Source organism: Micromys minutus (genome assembly GCF_963924665.1).
Source record: "Micromys minutus genome assembly, chromosome: 2".
Classification (NCBI taxonomy): domain Eukaryota; kingdom Metazoa; phylum Chordata; class Mammalia; order Rodentia; family Muridae; genus Micromys; species Micromys minutus.
This window is the reverse complement of record NC_137971.1, coordinates 83905576-83922283: the sequence shown is the minus strand read 5'-3', so window position 1 is coordinate 83922283 and position 16708 is coordinate 83905576. Positions and strand designations below refer to the sequence as shown.

Below are 16708 nucleotides of genomic sequence, written 5' to 3'. Positions count from 1 at the left end.
CCCCACAGCCTCACTGGGATTAGTTGTTTGTTCTCCTGGTGGTAGTCATTCTAACTGGATAGAAACTAACAGTGCTTTTAATTTGCATTGCCCTGATGGTTAAGGGAGTTGAACACCTTTATATATATGTATATATATATACCACTAGTATTTCTCTTGGGAAATGTCTATTCAGTGCATTTACCCATTCATTGATTGGATAGTTTAGAGGGTAGAGGGATGGTTGTCTCTTCGGTACATTTACCCGTATGTTGATTGGATGATTTAGAGGGGAGAATAATGTTTAATTTTTTAAGGTTCTTTATAGATGATACATCCTATGGCATAGGAGCCAACAAGATTTTTCTCCCATTCTGTAGCCCCTTTCCTTCTGCTGATAGATTATTTCCTCTGCTCTGCAGACATTTTTTTTTTCCATCTTCCCATTTTTCAGTTCATGGGGTCATTTCCTGAGTCATTGGGTTCTTTGTGGGAAGCCTGTACAGAAGTCTTTTACTTAGGTTTTTAAAATGTATTTATTTATTTATGTATTTCTTTATTATATATAGCTGTCTTCAGACACCCGAAGAGGGCATCAGATCTCATTACAGATGGTTGTGAGCCGCCATGTGGTTGCTGGAAATTGAACTCAGGACGTCTGGAAGAGCAGTCAGTGCTCTTAACCACTGAGCCATCTCTCCAGCCCTCACTTGGGCTTTCTTTTAGCAGCTTCAACTTTTCAGGTCCCACATTAAGTAAGGTCTTTGATCAGTTTGAATTGATTGTTACTCAAGGTAAGAGATACAGATCTAGTTTCATTCTTTTATAAGGAGTTGGTTATTTAGCTTTCCCAGCTCCGTTTGTTAAAAAGGCAGTTTTTCCCTCCAGTGTATGCTTTTCACATCCCTGTTGATGACCAGATGGCTGTAACCATGTGGGTTTATTTCCTGCTGTTCTACGCTCTCCTATTGGTCTGCAGGTTTGTTTTTGTGTTCCTGCAATTGATGCCTTTCCTAGCCTAACACCATGTTTATCACACACAATGACCACCACACCTGTCCCTTAAGGTATAACAACAAAATTAACATGAAGGGCTTGAGAGATAGTTCAGCAGTTAAGATATTCAGCTGGCAAAAGTTTTTCCTGATTTCCGTATACTACATACCATGATGCTCCTAGACAATTAATCAAGAGAAAATTAAAGTAAATTTGGGGAGGAAAAAAATGTTTCAGGAGCCTAAGGTAGTAGGGTCACAAGTTCAAGGGCAGGTTTGGCTGTGTGGAATGTTCTGGACCTGTCAGAACTACATGATAAGGACTGCATGGTTTTGTTGTCTCTCAACAACAAAAGCAAGCCCAGACGCTCCAGACCTGAGCCACGCTCCTTCTGGGTGTGGGTATCTCCCAGGATTTTGCTTTTGATGCTGATGTGGGACACAGAGGCTAGCATCCTTATCCGCATTCCCTGGTGTCTGAATGGAATGATCTCTTTTGGAAAAGATCCCCTGGAGGACACCACATTTGATGAAAGGGTCTGACATCTGTCTGATACTTTTGATGTTGCTCACTGAGGTAATATACAGTAACACCGGGCAATAAGGACTTGGCTGACCTGAACCTTTCAAACATCAAGTTTGTCGTTAAAAGTAAGAGGGCCTCAAGTGTGCTTACAGCCCCCAGGATCCAACCTGGGGAGGATATAATAACCCTGACTGGAAGAGCAAATCCTCGTCTTGCTCTGTCTTCATGGCAGTGCCATGTCAGTGGCCCAGTCCCAACCACAAGCCATTTTTCAGGCTGTCACTGAAGGTCAGAGTCAGTGTACAGGGCTTTCCAGATCTAAACCTCTGGAAAGCCAAGTGTGCTGCTTGGGGTCATGTTGAACCACCAGCAGCCATGCGGAGACACAGCCTGTGGAACAGTAGCCTCTGCCCAAAGCCATAACCAGTAAACAGGTGACAAAGTCACATCCAAGTCCTAGCCTACCTGTGTGACCCTTATGAGTCAGTGTGTAGCCCACCTACTGAGAAACGTCTGATAAGAGATAGTGCTAACGTTGTCAAGGGACAGTCGGAATCACTTCCTTTCATGGTGGCTTCTCAAAACTTCCAAAGCAGACTTTTTGACCCAGGGAAGACAAATGACACCCTGACAACCCTATGTGGGTGACATAAACACGTGGTACTCTGGATTTCTCCTTAAATGTCCTTGTAATGAAGAACCATGAAGTAGTATGACCACACAGGCAGGCAAAGAACCTGAGGGGTCTGCCCTTTTATGAGACAGGAAGAGAGAAGGTTGGCATGTCCTGATTGCCTTCGTGCCAGGGACTTTCTCATAAGTTATAATAAAAAATACCAGTTATTCCTGGCCACCTGCACTGTCCCAGGGGCTCTGCCCTTGTTAATGTTGGAAGTCTTTACATAGTATATGTCCACCTGGGAACTGTCATCCAAGGTGGTAAAGGCTCCATGTCCAAAGCCATAACCAGTAAACAGGTAACCAAGTCACATCCACGTTCTAGCCTACCTGTGTGAACCTTATGAGTAGGTGTGTAGCCCACCTACTGAGAAAGCTACAGTCAGAAGGGCCTAGCCTTCAGCAGCATGAATGGTTTAGTATTGGCACAGGGTGTGACAATTGTGGAAGACACTTGGGTTTGCTTGGGAACATAGACTACATCCACCTTATAAGGCATGAGCAGCCAAACTTTTGGGGTGGGTCTCATGGTTCTTCTAGAGAAGTTGACTCTCGACAGAGGAGGAGACCCAGGGCTTCTGAGCTTCAAACTCAGTCATTGCTCCTGGGGAACCTCAAATGGAGTAGAGATGCTGTGTTGGAAATCTACCAATCATAGCACCCAAGAGGGAACCTATGGAGCATGTCCGTAAGTTGAGAGGGTTGGGGGAAGACAGGTGGTGACTGAGGAATTCTCTGATGCTTAGGGTGCAACAATAAGACACTGAGGGAGGTACTGCTGTAATCCCAATATTCTCCTGCCTAGAATCTGGAGACTCTCATTTTCTGATCTTGCATTTCAGCTGTTCATGCCAAGAACCTGGTTGCCATCCTCCACCTGCTGGTTGCTCTGTCTCAATATTTCCGGGCACCAATCCGACTCCCAGACCATGTTTCCATCCAAGTGGTTGTGGTCCAGGTAAGATGACATGTAAGTCACAGAGGCTGAGTTCAGCAAGAGTCAAAGCATTCTGAGTAGATGCTTACAAGGACAGCTGGGTGAAGGCTGAGTGGACTTGGTTGTGATGTGTTGGGAGGCATCTAGTACCTGCTTGCCTCGTGCTCAGTAAATGTGAAGAGAATAAAAGGGTGTGTGCTTGTGTGCTTTGTGTGAGTGTGTATGTGGACTTTACATGGATCTGCTGGAAGAGTCTCTGTGCTACATATAGTTGAAAGTTTATAGTGTGTATGTCCATAAGATATCTAGAATTGAGCATGAAGAAAGATGTTTGTATGTGCCATGCACATTCTCAGCAAGCTTTGGAAAATCATGGTTTTGGTCAAGTGTCATACAAGCATTATGTGTGAAGGAATGTGTAGTGTGTGTGAAGTGTATGTTCACTTGTGTGTGTGTGTGTGTGTGTGTGTGAGGTAGTTCTGTGTTCAACTATATGTGTGTGCTTGTGAAGAGTGTATTCAAGCATGTGTGTGTTTTAATATGTATCAGTGAGTGAGACTGTGTGTGTGTTTAATTGTGTGTGTGAGGAAATATGTTTATGTGAAAGGGAGTGTGTGTAAGGGAATGTGTGTGCTCAAGCAAGTGGCAGTGGGTAAATATACAGGGAGGGAGTGCTGAGTATTGAGTGTTGAATGTTGTGTGTTCAAGGGTGTGTGTGTGTGTGTGTGTGTGTGTGTGTGTGTGTGAGTGTGTGTGTATGTTTGTGCCCTTTGCTACTGTTTCTCAACCCCAAGTAAATCCCAACTAGGACCTCAAGTCCAGACTGTTGGATGGAGTTGTCATTCACATAAAATCACATAATTTCCACAATGAGAGTGCGATCTCTCTCCCCATGGCTAGCTTACTCCGCTCCTGATCCCGTTAAAATCTCAAATGCAATTTTATTTTCCAACTTCATGCCCACTTAAACAAAAGGTCATTGTTGTGCTTGCTTGTCTCTTGTGGTTTTTGTTCTTTCCATATAAATATGCATTGAAAAGGATGCGCTCTGGGTGCACACAAGCCCCCTAGGCATCGAGGGTTCTGCAACGGATAACAGGAGGCAACTCTGCCATCAGTTAGTATGAGAAAGCTTTTGGGCTGGTTAACTGTGACAGATCAGGTCAGGCCTGTTTACAGGACAAAAGGGCTTTCGGGTCAGATGGTAACTGGAAGGGAGCATTCGACAATTGTGCTCCTAAGCAACGGATCACTCCTGCCCTAATGAGAAAGTCTTTCTTCCACACTGGCTGGCACTCAACTCTGCAAAGCATCATAAAGCTATAATATGAAAGAGATAAAATGACACAGACAGGGCAGAGGATGGTCCTTGACAGGGCTGGGATGTGTGGTTCAGACCCTTAAGTGTGGCTGATAGACAGGTACTCGGAATCCTTACCATTGAGATCTGCCTTCATTTCGCTTTGTGCCCAGCATTTTGTGGCCAGCCCAGGGCATCCTGGAACAAGTGTCTTCTTAAGGAGCCTAGGCCATCTCTGTTTTGTTATCCTTACCGGCCAATAACACTCAAGTTCACCTTGTGTTTTGAAACGCCGCCATGGGGAAGAGAGGGATGGATGGTGGAGCACAGGGGATTTTTGAGGTCCATTAAACTGCTCTGGGATACAGAACCCAAAGCAGTGCAAGGCACAACAGCAAGAGCAGACCCCCACAGTAACTGTGGCCTCTCAGGGGTGACTGATGGCTCAGTGCAGTCAGCTCAGTGGTGACCAGTGTATCTCTCTGCTGCAGGGTGCAGACAGTAGATGGGACGGTGTCCGGGCTGGGGTGGAAAACCAGGGAGATTCCCAGTCCCTCTTCTCGGTTTTGCTCTGAACCTAAAGCACTCTAACAAAAGGTTAAAACAAACAAAACTCACCTAAGCTGCTCAGTTAGTGCAAGAGCACTTTGGTGACCAGTTACCATAGGCACTGGGAGTCGTGAGTTATTCCACAACTCTTCATGCGGTCATTCAGTTCAGACATGGCTCCTCACTGCTAGGGGATGTTCCTGGGTAAGCCAGCCTTTCCCTGGCTTCTAAGACTGCCTTCCTGCTGTGTCTTACCAGGCCTCCCAGTGCTTTGTCTGTTGGTTTACTGAATATTTTAATTGTCTTTCTGACCAGGTAAGATAAACAGCTCTCCAACAGAAATAGCAAAACTTCCCCATTGCTTGACTAGAGACAAAAGGGGGAAAAAGAAAGATTTGAGCAGCAGAGTTGGTGAGAGACTGCTATTTTGAAACAGTGGTCCCTGCAAGCTCACATCTCAGACCTTATTTTTTAGCTCAATTATCAGCCATCAGGAGCAGTTTGGGGTTTAATTTCTCTTGCAGGGACTTTTGTTAGGGTGAGGGCATGGGGAAAGGGGTTAGACAAAGTACTGTGTGTGTGTGTGTGTGTGTGTCTGTCTGTCTGTCTGTCTGTGTGTCTGTGTGTGTGCATGTGAGCATGTGTGTGTGTTAGGGGTTACAGGGTGATTAGCTTTATCAAGAGAACAGGTTCAGAAACAGAATTCAGAACTAAGAGAAAATACCTGGTGTAATAGTGCACAACCTAGGAGGTGAAGGCAGGAGGATTGCTGTGAGTTTGAAGCGAGTCTAGACTAGCTAATAAATTCCAGGTCATCCTGGGCTACATCATGAGGCCCTGCTTTAAAACAGAAACAAACCTAGAGAAAGTAAGTCCCTATGATCTCCCCAGGCAGAAGCAGAGAGGATGCTCTGAGGGCTGCCAGTGGGGGCTGCATAGTACCCACTTCCTTCTCATCTTATAGAAAAGCGTCTTCTGGAGTATGAACTGGAAACTCAGAGTTTCGGTCTGACTGTGGCCTCCCAAGAAAAGGATTTGATGAGCCCTGTGGATATGTTTCAAAACTGAAATTTGAACAAATTTTGATTTTTTTTCCTCCTCCCAACCCGTCCCTTTCCACATTCATTTCCTGTCACTTCCTCTTGCACCTAGATTGTCCCCTCCTCCTCTTATCCAGTCTGCCTTTCCTTCTGCAAAGGGTTCTCGGGGACGATAGTGTCTGTGGCTGTGTCGCTGGAAGTTTGGGATGCAGGTTCCAGAAGGCATAGTTCAGCTGGTCCTTCTCAACTGAGGTCCCTCCTTTATTTGATGGGGAGGGGGTTTCACTTTATAGTCCAAGCTGGACCCAAACACTCAGTCCTCCTACCTTAGCCTCCAGTGTGCTGGGATTAAACGTGCACCACCATATCCTGGCTCAGAGGCCCCTTCTTAAATTCTCTTGGGCTTTGGGACAGTGGTTTTGCTCTGACCACCTGTACATGATGCCCAGACTGTCCTGCAAGGGTCCTGATGCTGGCCGCAGAGGGACTGGTAGTGAGCCTTCCTCCCGGCATCCATCACAAGGCCTAAGGAACTCTTGTGCTCCTTTACTGGCTCCATGTTCACCTCCCCAGCCGCCACCTGCCTGGGGGGAGCTTCCCAGGAACTAATGGCAGCCCCCTCCCTCTAGAATGACCTCTCCCCAGTGTCCAGCCTTCCTTGGAGTTTCTTCTCCTTGGGAAGTTTCTCTGACCATGTAGCTGGAAGTCTATGCCAACCATGATTCATGAGCCCCTGTCTTTGAAAAGAACAGAGGAAGAGATAAAGAAGAGGAAGAGGAAAGAAGGGAGGGAGAGGGAAAGAGGAAGGGAGAAATAGAGGAAGGGAGGGAGGCTGGACAAGGCTCAAACTGGTTGCCTTTCTCAGTGTGAGTAGCATGTCTGCTGCTCACTTACAGTCCCCACGTCAGCACCAAGTGGAGCTAGAGGACCCTGAGAGCGTCACCCTTCGACTCAGCGCAGCTGTGACAGTGATTCACTCCATAGCTTAGTGCTACTCTCAACCTTGCTTCCTCAAACTCTTCTCTCCCACGGGCAGCAGTCAATGCGCAGGAATCCAACTGGTCAGAGCGCTAAGCCAGTGTCTGTCGAGTGCTCAACCCTAAGTGAGATAGATGTATAAACTAGTCCCTCCGAGGCTCATGAGCAAGCAAAAGGAGTGGGCGGGCCAGAGGAGGAGTATCCGTGCTGGGTGATGCTGGCTTCTGGACGTGGTGTAGCCCCTGTATGCTTGACCCTCATGAAAGCTGTGTCTGACTGAGCAAGCCAGTCAGCATTTCAGCTTGACTGAGACCCGGGGCCTCATAAGGCTTCATCCTTCACTGAGGAGATACTGACCAGTGATGGCTGCTAAGATAAGGGGAGTCATTTTTCTTTGAGGGACCATGACCTCTAGTAGGTTACCCATGATCCAATGGATGGCCTCACAGGCAGGCGCACACAGACTCAGGGCTATGCATAGACGTGACAGCTGGGGTGGGACGTATGAGAGGGTCTGAGGGGATAAGAAAGAGGAGATATATGGCTAAACATCTATATATGCAATCTATTAAAAAACCTATTAATTTGGCAAAAAGAGAGAGAGAGAGATAGGATCATGATACATTTTATACATGTGTGAAATTATCAAAGAATAAGTTAAAATATTAAGAAAATTAAAAGAGTCCCATGGTTATTGGGTAAAAAGCAAACCAAAATAAAAGTCCTCTATGCCTCTGGATCCTCCAAGCTGCCTTGCACACCTCCGTGCAGCCTCACAGCTCTGCAGCACATAGTGGCCACCCTGCGGGGCCCCAGCTGGAGGCAGACACACCCAGCCTTCACTTCCACTCCGTTTGCTGGGCCTCACTCCCCGGGGCAAACAGCTGACTTCCGACAAATCTTCAATAAAGAAAGGCCGGCTTCACTATCCAGGAATCAGCCTACTTGTTTGGACTAAATACCCATTGCGCTTCGCCGTAATGGCGCACGTAGCCAGGAGCCCCCAACCACTGCATTTCCCCTTCTTGAGTGGTCTCATCTCTTATGAAGCACCAGAAACCTTCTCCGTGACAGGAGTACCAACCAATGTCTCCGTGTTGCTAAAACCTGTTCTCTTCTCTTCTGCTCTCCATTTTAGAAACGGGAAGGGATCCTCCAGTCTCGACAAATCCAAGAGGAAATAACTGGTAACACAGAGTATGTCAACACCATTGTTGCCAGCGAGTCTGTAATGGAACACAGATGTCTCTGAAATTCGCCCGTTTGCTGATATTTAGTTTTCATTTATTGGGATTGCAGGAGGGATTAAGCTGCAGCCGATGATTATAGCTTAGCATTTTCCGTGCATTCAAAACATGCCTCTCGCTGCTTAAGGTACAGCCTTGGGTGGAGAAACAGGGAGAGAAGAATTAGCCATGATTGAAAACTTCTAATTTTGTAGCACTCCAGGAGGAAAGTAACCCCCATCAGCCAAAAGCTAACCAGCATGAAATCGTCGTGTGGTAGATATGAGGCAAATCTGAATTGTTAATCTTCAAAAAGATGATGGGTTTCCTTTTTCCCCCTTCCTTCTTAAATCTTATTTATTTGGTCACGTGCCATGGCCCAGAAAGCCCTCTCTACTTGACAGATGTCTTTTGAGTTTGGGGTTTGGTTGGTTATCCTATTAGATTTTAGAATTTTAAAGAAGAGGAAATAGAAAAAAGTTTGCCATGAGGGTGGGAGATGGTTCCATTGACAAAGTTCTTGCCACACAAACATGCCTGAGGACCTGAGTTCAGATCCCCAGCATCCGAGTTAAAGGCCAGGCACAGCTGTGTGCATCTGTTATCCCACCACGGAGGAGGCAGAGACAGGAGGCTCCTGGTACTCACTGGCCGGCCAGCCCAGCCACATCAGCAAGCTCCCGGTCATGAAAGATGCTGTCTCAAGACTAAGGTGGAATACAGTGGATATTAGCTTCTGGTCTCCACTCACACATTCTCCAATCAAGAGCAACATGAGTCAGATCTGTGGCTATGGTGACCATAGTGATTTCCAAAAGGCCTGGGGAGGGTAGAGAATGACCCTTCCCACTATGTCTGCTGTATGACTTGTGGAGACTTCATCATGAAGCTGCCCCATCTCTCCCAGGTCCCATGCTAGTGTGTGTGTGTGTGTGTGTGTGTGTGTGTGTGTGTGTGTGTGTGTGCATGTATAAGTCCCATCCCAATAGTCACATGGCTGGCAGGATGCCAGATGCCTTTGTTGTGACTTGAGGGTTAAGAGGCAAAGCCATCTCAGGTCCAGCTTCACTGTCCTACCTGGATTTCCCATGCCATGAGGGATGCTTTGTACCCACTGTCTCATCTTCTGAAAAAGAGAACGAACCAAATGGGAGAGTGTCCTGGGAGAAACTGCTGAACTTGGGGAGTGGGAGCAGTTAAGATTCAAAGAATCTTTTTTGGCTGTGCATTAGGGTTTTGCGGTCCCTATTTCTCTGTTACATAAAGCATGGGTGAAGCCTTCGTAAGGACAGCCCGGCAGTTTGTGCAGCTCTTCTCTGCAATCTGGGTCAGCAGGGGTGCCCCCCACCCCAGGGCAATAGAAGAAACCAAAGGCTAATCTATGCAACTAATGCTACAGCTTCACCATTCTGTGTGGGAAAACCACGTACAAATGGTCATTTAGTGGGTGTTAGGTGTGAGAGTGAATTAATCATATCCTAAAATCAGTAAGAGCCAGAAATGTACTATGAGGCCAGCAAGATGGCTCAGCAGGCAAAGGGACTTCCCAAGCCTGTGTTTAATTTCCCAGGATCCACGTGGTAGAAGAAAAGAAACAATTCCTGCAAGTTGTCTCTGACTTACACACACACACACACACACACACACACTGCAGTATTTGTTTTAATATTTAGGACATTGACAGAGCACTAGAAATTATAATAAAATCTTTCCAGTTGCCAAATTCTCAGAGCACCCATTATTTTCATTTTAGAAATTAAAAGATGCAGAGACCAGAGAGGTTTGAGAGTTTGCCTGAAGTCACACAGCATCTAAAACAGGTGTGTCCTGTGACCTGTGTCTGGCGCTTATGCTCTTAGAACATGACTGCTTCTTTGCCGATGAGTGAAGTTCAGGTTCCTGTCCTCTCCAAGACACTGTCCAGGAGCAGTGACAAGTGTCATTTGGGGGCATCACAGGATGGCCACCAGCAAGACAAAACTGACCTGCAGGCAGTCAGCCACAGAACCTGCACAGTGAAACTTCTCGAGGGTTGCTCAGATCTCCTCAGCTCCAGTTCTCCATGAACTACAGTGGAGACTGAGTGGTTAAGCATCACTGTGGTAGGGTTTGCACTAATACCAGTAATCTTTCTGAACACGGCCTAAGAGTCTCTGGAGAGTTCATTGGAGACACCATGGGACCACATGCCAGGGAAGGTAGCTTTCTGAACTTGACCAAGGCCAGGTTGGCAGCAACTATAGAAAGTGCAGTCCTCACAGGAAAGGGTGCCATCCCAAGGCCAGCCACGTAAGCCACATGTTCTCTAGGTTGTTTGTTTTTGGAGACAAGGTCTCAAGCAGCCCAGGCTGACCCCAAACTCACATTTACCATATAAGTGAATTCTTTTTCCTTCTCTTCCAGGGCCCTTTCTGGAAGGCATGGTGAGTGTTGTGAGCTTGTGTGGCTTCTGTGACGTTGGTGAAACTAGTTGGTTCTCTTGTCTAATGTGTGTGTGTCCCAGCTGGGGACACACTGGCCAGGTGGGAAGGAGCAGCTTAGTGACATGAGGAACACTCACTCATCAGCACAGATCTGCTCCCAGCAGGGCGGACTTAGCCTGTGCCTGGAGTTTCGGAAAAGATGTTTGAACACACTTGGGAGACTGTCCCCTGCTTGCTCCCTCTTGGTCCCCATCACAGATCCCATCTCCCGGAACTTTGTTTGTAGAGTCTTCAAGGGTCAAAGATCTCTCTCTCTCTCTCTCTCTCTCTCTCTCTCTCTCTCTCTCTCTCTCTCTCTGTCTGTCTCAGACACACACACACACACACACACACACACACACACCTTCCTAGCAGTTTTAGCTTTGCCCACCAGTGCCCAAATGGAAAAGGCTGGCTCTGGGTCACAGACCCTTCCCAAGCCAACTTGCTTCTGGAAACATTCCCCACCCCTGCCTTTATGCCCTTCCACTAGGTCACCTCTGGGTCTAGGAATCTGGCACCACATCAAGAAAATCCCCTGCCAGGAGCATGGCTTGGCTATGTTCTGTCAGCTTACCTGCTTACCTTATGAAATATTTTTATTCTACTAAAAACTGCATTGGGAGCATAATGCTGAAATCTACCGTGTCTTTCATACCTACATGTACCCAAAGAAAGCTTATCTTTCAGATAATGTTTTGTAGAAGGGGAAACTAAGGTACAGAGGGGTTGACAGACTTATAACCCCCAGAGAGAGACTCTTGTTCTATCCTGAAAGGCACTGGACTCTTGCCCTGTCTCCTTTAACCCTACCAGGATAATTGTCTTGAAAATTAGCCAAACAGTTTGGTATTTGAATGACTAATGACCAGAGATGTCAGAAACACTCTAGAACTAACTGTTCCTGCATTGGGATATGGTGGGATGAAAGAGAGGAAAAAGGACCAAGCCCAGGTCAGCCTGCTTAGAAATATATCATCTGACTGACACACAGACAAAGGCCTTGGTAAGAATCAGCCAGAAAACCCCCATGATTGCCAACTACATACTTTATTGCATGGTGTGTGTTTCTGTTTCAGAACGTGATGCCTTTGACACGCTGTTTGACCATGCACCAGACAAGCTCAATGTGGTGAAGAAGGTAGGTCTATGATGTCTAGGGGCAGCAATGACACACAGTGTGTGGGGTATCCTGGACATCTTTTCCCTCTCTTCAACACTGGTTAGTCATCCAAGACCCATCATCTTCCAACAGGATGCCTGCCCTATCTTCCTGTTCACACTGACTCTAGCTTTCTCTGCTCCTCACATAGAACCCTTCCTCCCCTGGGCACAGGAGGTGGTATCAAAGCAGGGATCAACAAGAGGGACCCAGAAGATCATTTTGTCTTTTGCCCTCTTCTTAATTCCCTTTCTGCCCCCACTGACCCCAAATCAGATACTCCAGCTGCCATCCTGTCTCTCGGGGGCTCCCCTGTTCCTTTCGGCCAAAGCCCTGTGTATGGCGTGAGCTGCCTAACCAAGAGCCCATGCCTCGCCCTGTGACCCCAGAGCACGTTCATGTGTGGAGATCTCTACCTCGGTGCCTTTGCATTTCTCTTTCAGACTCTCATCACATTCGTGAACAAGCATCTGAATAAACTGAACTTGGAGGTCACAGAACTGGAGACGCAGGTGGGTGACAGCTCCAGGGGCCCACCAGGTAGAGGGATGAGGTGTGAGATGTACTGTTCTCAGAGAGATGAGCCAGGTGGGACCCCCCCCCCCGCCGCTGATTTTAGAACAGTTTTAGAAAAGAATTCTGTCTACTCTACACGTGACACACAACACATGGGCAAGCTCACTGTCCCCACCTCTGGATCTCTCCCTCTGAACAAGTACAGTCTTAGATCACCACTGCCCACCGACTAAACACAGGCAGTTTTAGCACTGTTACCCTATATTAGGATGTTTACAGGGAATCTTGAAGTAATATTGGCTGGTTTGGAGCAACTAAAATGGATCTGTGTCATGGTTAGAGGACAGTCACCATTCCCCTGTGCCCTGCCCTGTGTTTAACAGTCTGTCCCATCCTCTCAGTGCCTCTTTAACACTCATCCATTCCCAGAAGGACATCAGTAGAGTTTTGTTGTCACCTCGTTCTTTGATAATTTCATATGTGTATATAATATATTTGAATCATATCTACCCCTACTCCCTCATCCCAGCTCTTCCCAGACATCCCTGTCCTTTCCCCAGCTTGATAACCTCCTCTTTATGTATATATATATATATAAAACTAGCCTATCAAGTCCAGTTAGCGCTATCCATGTGCGCATGGGTGTAGGACCATCCACTGGACCAGAGGCAGCCTACCAAACAGCCACACCTCGAAAGAAATCTGAGTGTCCTCCCTCCAGCAGCCATCAACTGCCAGGAGCTCCTCAGCTAGTGTTAGAGCATCGTAAGCCCCTCCTTCCTTCAGGGTGGCGTTGGTGATTTTGAAATGTCCCAAGCACATGATCTGTAGGCCATCCAGACTGCTCATTGTCCATGCCAGCAATCCTTAGGAGACACGATTTCTGGCATTTGTCTTCTTAGCCCCCCTATAGTGGTAAAAGAGACGGCCAAGGCGGTATCTACTAGACTCTAGCTAGAATCTGCCACTGTCACTTGTACCTTAGTACTTAGTAGCTAAGCTGTAATTTGTACACCCCAACTCCCCCATCCTCTCATTCTGAGTGAACTACATACAGCTGCCTGACCTGCACCCAAGTGTGAGCACCTCCTGTTGTCTACAGAGCTTTCTTCTTGTATGTCTGAACCCGGGGGTGAATGTTGCTAGAAAGGCAGCTAGAATGATCCCTGGAACTCGCCCGTGACTCGGAGCCAGGGCTGCGGTGTGAGAGGCTGCTGCTTCGCATTCCGGCATCTGTCCACAGGTTCAAGCTCATTCCCACCCAGTCTGCAGACCCAGCAGATGGGGAGCCGCCATCTGTCTCTCCCACTGAGCAGAGTCGTCCTAGCCCTCCTGGCTTATAGACTGGTTGTATTCTACCTTAGCCCACTCTAGCCACAGCCAGACACGGGCTTGCTGCTCGCCTCACTGCAGAGGCCTCTGATCTCCACAGAGATGCCAAGCTCTCCTCTCTAGGGCCCACCCAGGTGGAATGGGATGCCAGGCAACAGGCCTCACCTACCAGAAGTGACCCAGGAGAGTATGGAGGTCTACCCTAGATCCAGCTGGGCTTGAGGCCTCTGTGTCTTCTGTGTCATTCTAGGAAGATTAATGGAGATGCTCCAGACCCAAACACTAGCAGCTAGTTCACTTCATTCTCTTAGTAGGGCAGCAGCAGGAAGTGTGACTTGCAAACTCTAGCATCTGTGGTCGACAGACATGTGGTGGCCCAGCATCCTCTGAGGGGTGCTAGGATATCAGATAAGCATCTGGCTGAGACATCTCTGCTCACCTTTGAACACCTTCCAGAAGCCATTGGATCACCGCCCTGATCACCCAGGACACGCAGCTCACCTCCTTTGAACAAAGCACTCTGCTCTTAGCCCAAGAGTCTGGTCCTTTGGCTCAGCTTCCCAACCCCAGTCCAGACCTCAAGGCCTTTTCTTTAGTTCTGTTCAGTCAGCAAGAATCCCAGTTACTTTGTCGTTTTCCAGATAGCAAAGGCAGTCGCGATTAGTGAATGCTCCCTGCATACCAAACGGGTCCACAAATGTGTTATATATAGTCCTTGTGCTAGCCCTATGGAACAGACATGACTCGGCTGCACCCCCACTTTATAGGTGAGAAAATATGGTGCAGAGACAGTGCAGGTCCCACAGCTAGAAAGCAGGTTAGAATCAGAGCCTGCATTTCTGGCAGCCACACTGGGATGCCTCTGGAATCCCCAGGAAGTGACACTGAAGCCAGGCCTGGGTGATGCCACCATGTTCTCCATTCCAACAGCAGGAAGTAACTCGAAGGCCCTCATGTCACTCCTCCCGACAACTCCATTCAATGGTGTCCCTTCCAGTAGGCAGGGTGGCCTTCCCCCTGCACCTCACTTTTCTTGCCTATAAAGTGGGGTACATCAGTTTAACATCTATTCCACAAGATAAGCTGAGGACCAAGCTAGGTAACACATGGGGCAGCTTCCACGTTGCTTCCCCTGTTCCCCTCTCCACTCCAGCCCTTTGCCCCTTACACTCTCTCACCATTAGCCTGCCCTCTGAGGTAGCCTTGGGTGGATTGATGCCAGACTGATGAAGGAAGCTCATGCTGACACCTGACTCTCCATGCAGTTTGCAGATGGGGTCTACCTGGTGCTGCTCATGGGGCTCCTGGAGGGCTACTTTGTACCCCTGCACAGCTTCTTCCTGACTCCAGACAGCTTTGAACAGAAGGTAAGGGGGAGAGGCCTTGGGTAATCCATACTCATGTTCAGCACACCTAGGAAGAGATGGAGGAGGCCTCCTGGCCTGGCCTTTGCTAATTGGAGATCAAGCCTTTCTAGTAACAACTGGGCTTGGCACGAGCCACCTGCAGACTCTGGGCATCCAGAACAGTGTTCCTTGCCCCTTGTTTATCCCTGCCTCCCTAGCCCTGTGCTCCTGCAGATACACAGCCAGCCCTGTCTCTGTCAGAGATGGCAGGGAAGTTCCCAGGCCGGCTAGCACTGAGGCCTATTGTTCTTTCTTGGCAATGTGTCTGTGTGTCTATCTGTGTGCATGTGTGTTTAGGTGCTATGCAGGGCAGAAAAGGGCACTGAATTCATTCGAGTTGACAGTTGTGAGCCACGTGGGTGCTAAGACCCAAACTCAGGCCCTCTTAACTGATGAGCCATCTTTCTGACCCCTGATTCTTCTCTGTTTGGGGGAGGGGATCCATTCGATATAGAGGTCATCTGTAGTTTAGACTGACCTGGAGCTTACAGTACTCATGCCTTAGTCTGGGTGATTTTGTTTTGGGCTAGCCCGATTCTGCAGGCCCTCAGGAGCCATTGTTATCCTACTTGACTGGACAAAGGCATTGGGCTGTAGGTGAAGATCCCCTTGAACATGCCTTGTCGTCTTACCTAGCAAATGGATGCACTGTTACCCCTGAGTTTGGAGTCCTAGCAACTGATGCAGGGATTGAATGGGATAGAAAGAGCCCCTATGGGAGTGGCTAAGATCATCATGGCCACTCTCAGCTCAACCAGAATATTTCTCTAGTCAGAGATAGGCTCAGCCTCAGGCACATAGCTATGGTGTAGGGCTCCTAAGCCCTCCAGGGACACATCCTAGGGTCCTGGAATCATAGGACCTTGGGATCCTGAGGTCCTGGGGTCCAGAAGGTATACAATGACATATCCAGTGTTTCTGTCTTGCCAGGTCCTGAATGTCTCCTTTGCCTTTGAGCTCATGCAAGATGGAGGGCTGGAAAAGCCTAAACCTCGGCCAGAAGGTACTTTGCCCTTCGCTGGGTTTGTGACAGTCGAGTGCGACATTCATTCATGGGGCCTGGGTGACAAATATAATAATCTCTCAATATATATGGCCAGCTTGTTCTAAAACCCTCCAAGGACACTCAAGTCTCTTGTGTAAGATGATTTGGTATGTGCCTAGAATCCAGGCACACTCTCCCACGTTTGGCCACCTGTGCACGATTCATTACATCTATTACCATGAGAGTGTTGTGGAAAGAGTTGTAATGTGACTTTGTTAAGGAAATAGTGACTGGTGGGAAAATCTGACTTGTTCAGTACAGATGGAGGCTCTCTGTCTCTGCATCTCTGTTTCTCTCCCTCCCACCTCTCTCTTTCTCTATCTCTGTCACTGGCTCTCTCCTCCCCCTCTCTCTCTCTCTCTCTCTCTCTCTGTGTGTGTGTGTGTGTGTGTGTGTGTGTGTGCGTATGTACTTCTGTACACACAGAGGCCAGAGCAGAACAATGAGTATCCTCTATCATTTTCCACCTTATTCCTTTGAGGCAGGGTCTCTCCTTAAGCCTGGGACCTTTGTGTTTGTTTTGTTTTGTTTTCCCCAGCAAGGTTGGCAGCCAGCGAGCCCCAGCAATCCTCCCACC

The 16708-nt window shown here is 47.9% G+C and overlaps 1 protein-coding gene across 2 annotated transcripts in view; it reads left to right on the top strand.

The window, feature by feature from the left end:
* Nucleotides 1-16708, top strand: part of PARVA (parvin alpha) — a 149327-nt gene that overhangs the window by 123250 nt on the left and 9369 nt on the right. For both annotated transcript variants that reach the window (XM_080913255.1, XM_080913256.1), the window contains exons 6-12: nt 3021-3136; nt 8121-8179; nt 10612-10631; nt 11750-11811; nt 12276-12344; nt 14946-15047; nt 16017-16089. In XM_080913255.1, the coding sequence (XP_080769381.1) occupies nt 3021-3136; nt 8121-8179; nt 10612-10631; nt 11750-11811; nt 12276-12344; nt 14946-15047; nt 16017-16089 (501 nt within the window). The remainder of the gene's footprint in view (nt 1-3020; nt 3137-8120; nt 8180-10611; nt 10632-11749; nt 11812-12275; nt 12345-14945; nt 15048-16016; nt 16090-16708) is intronic.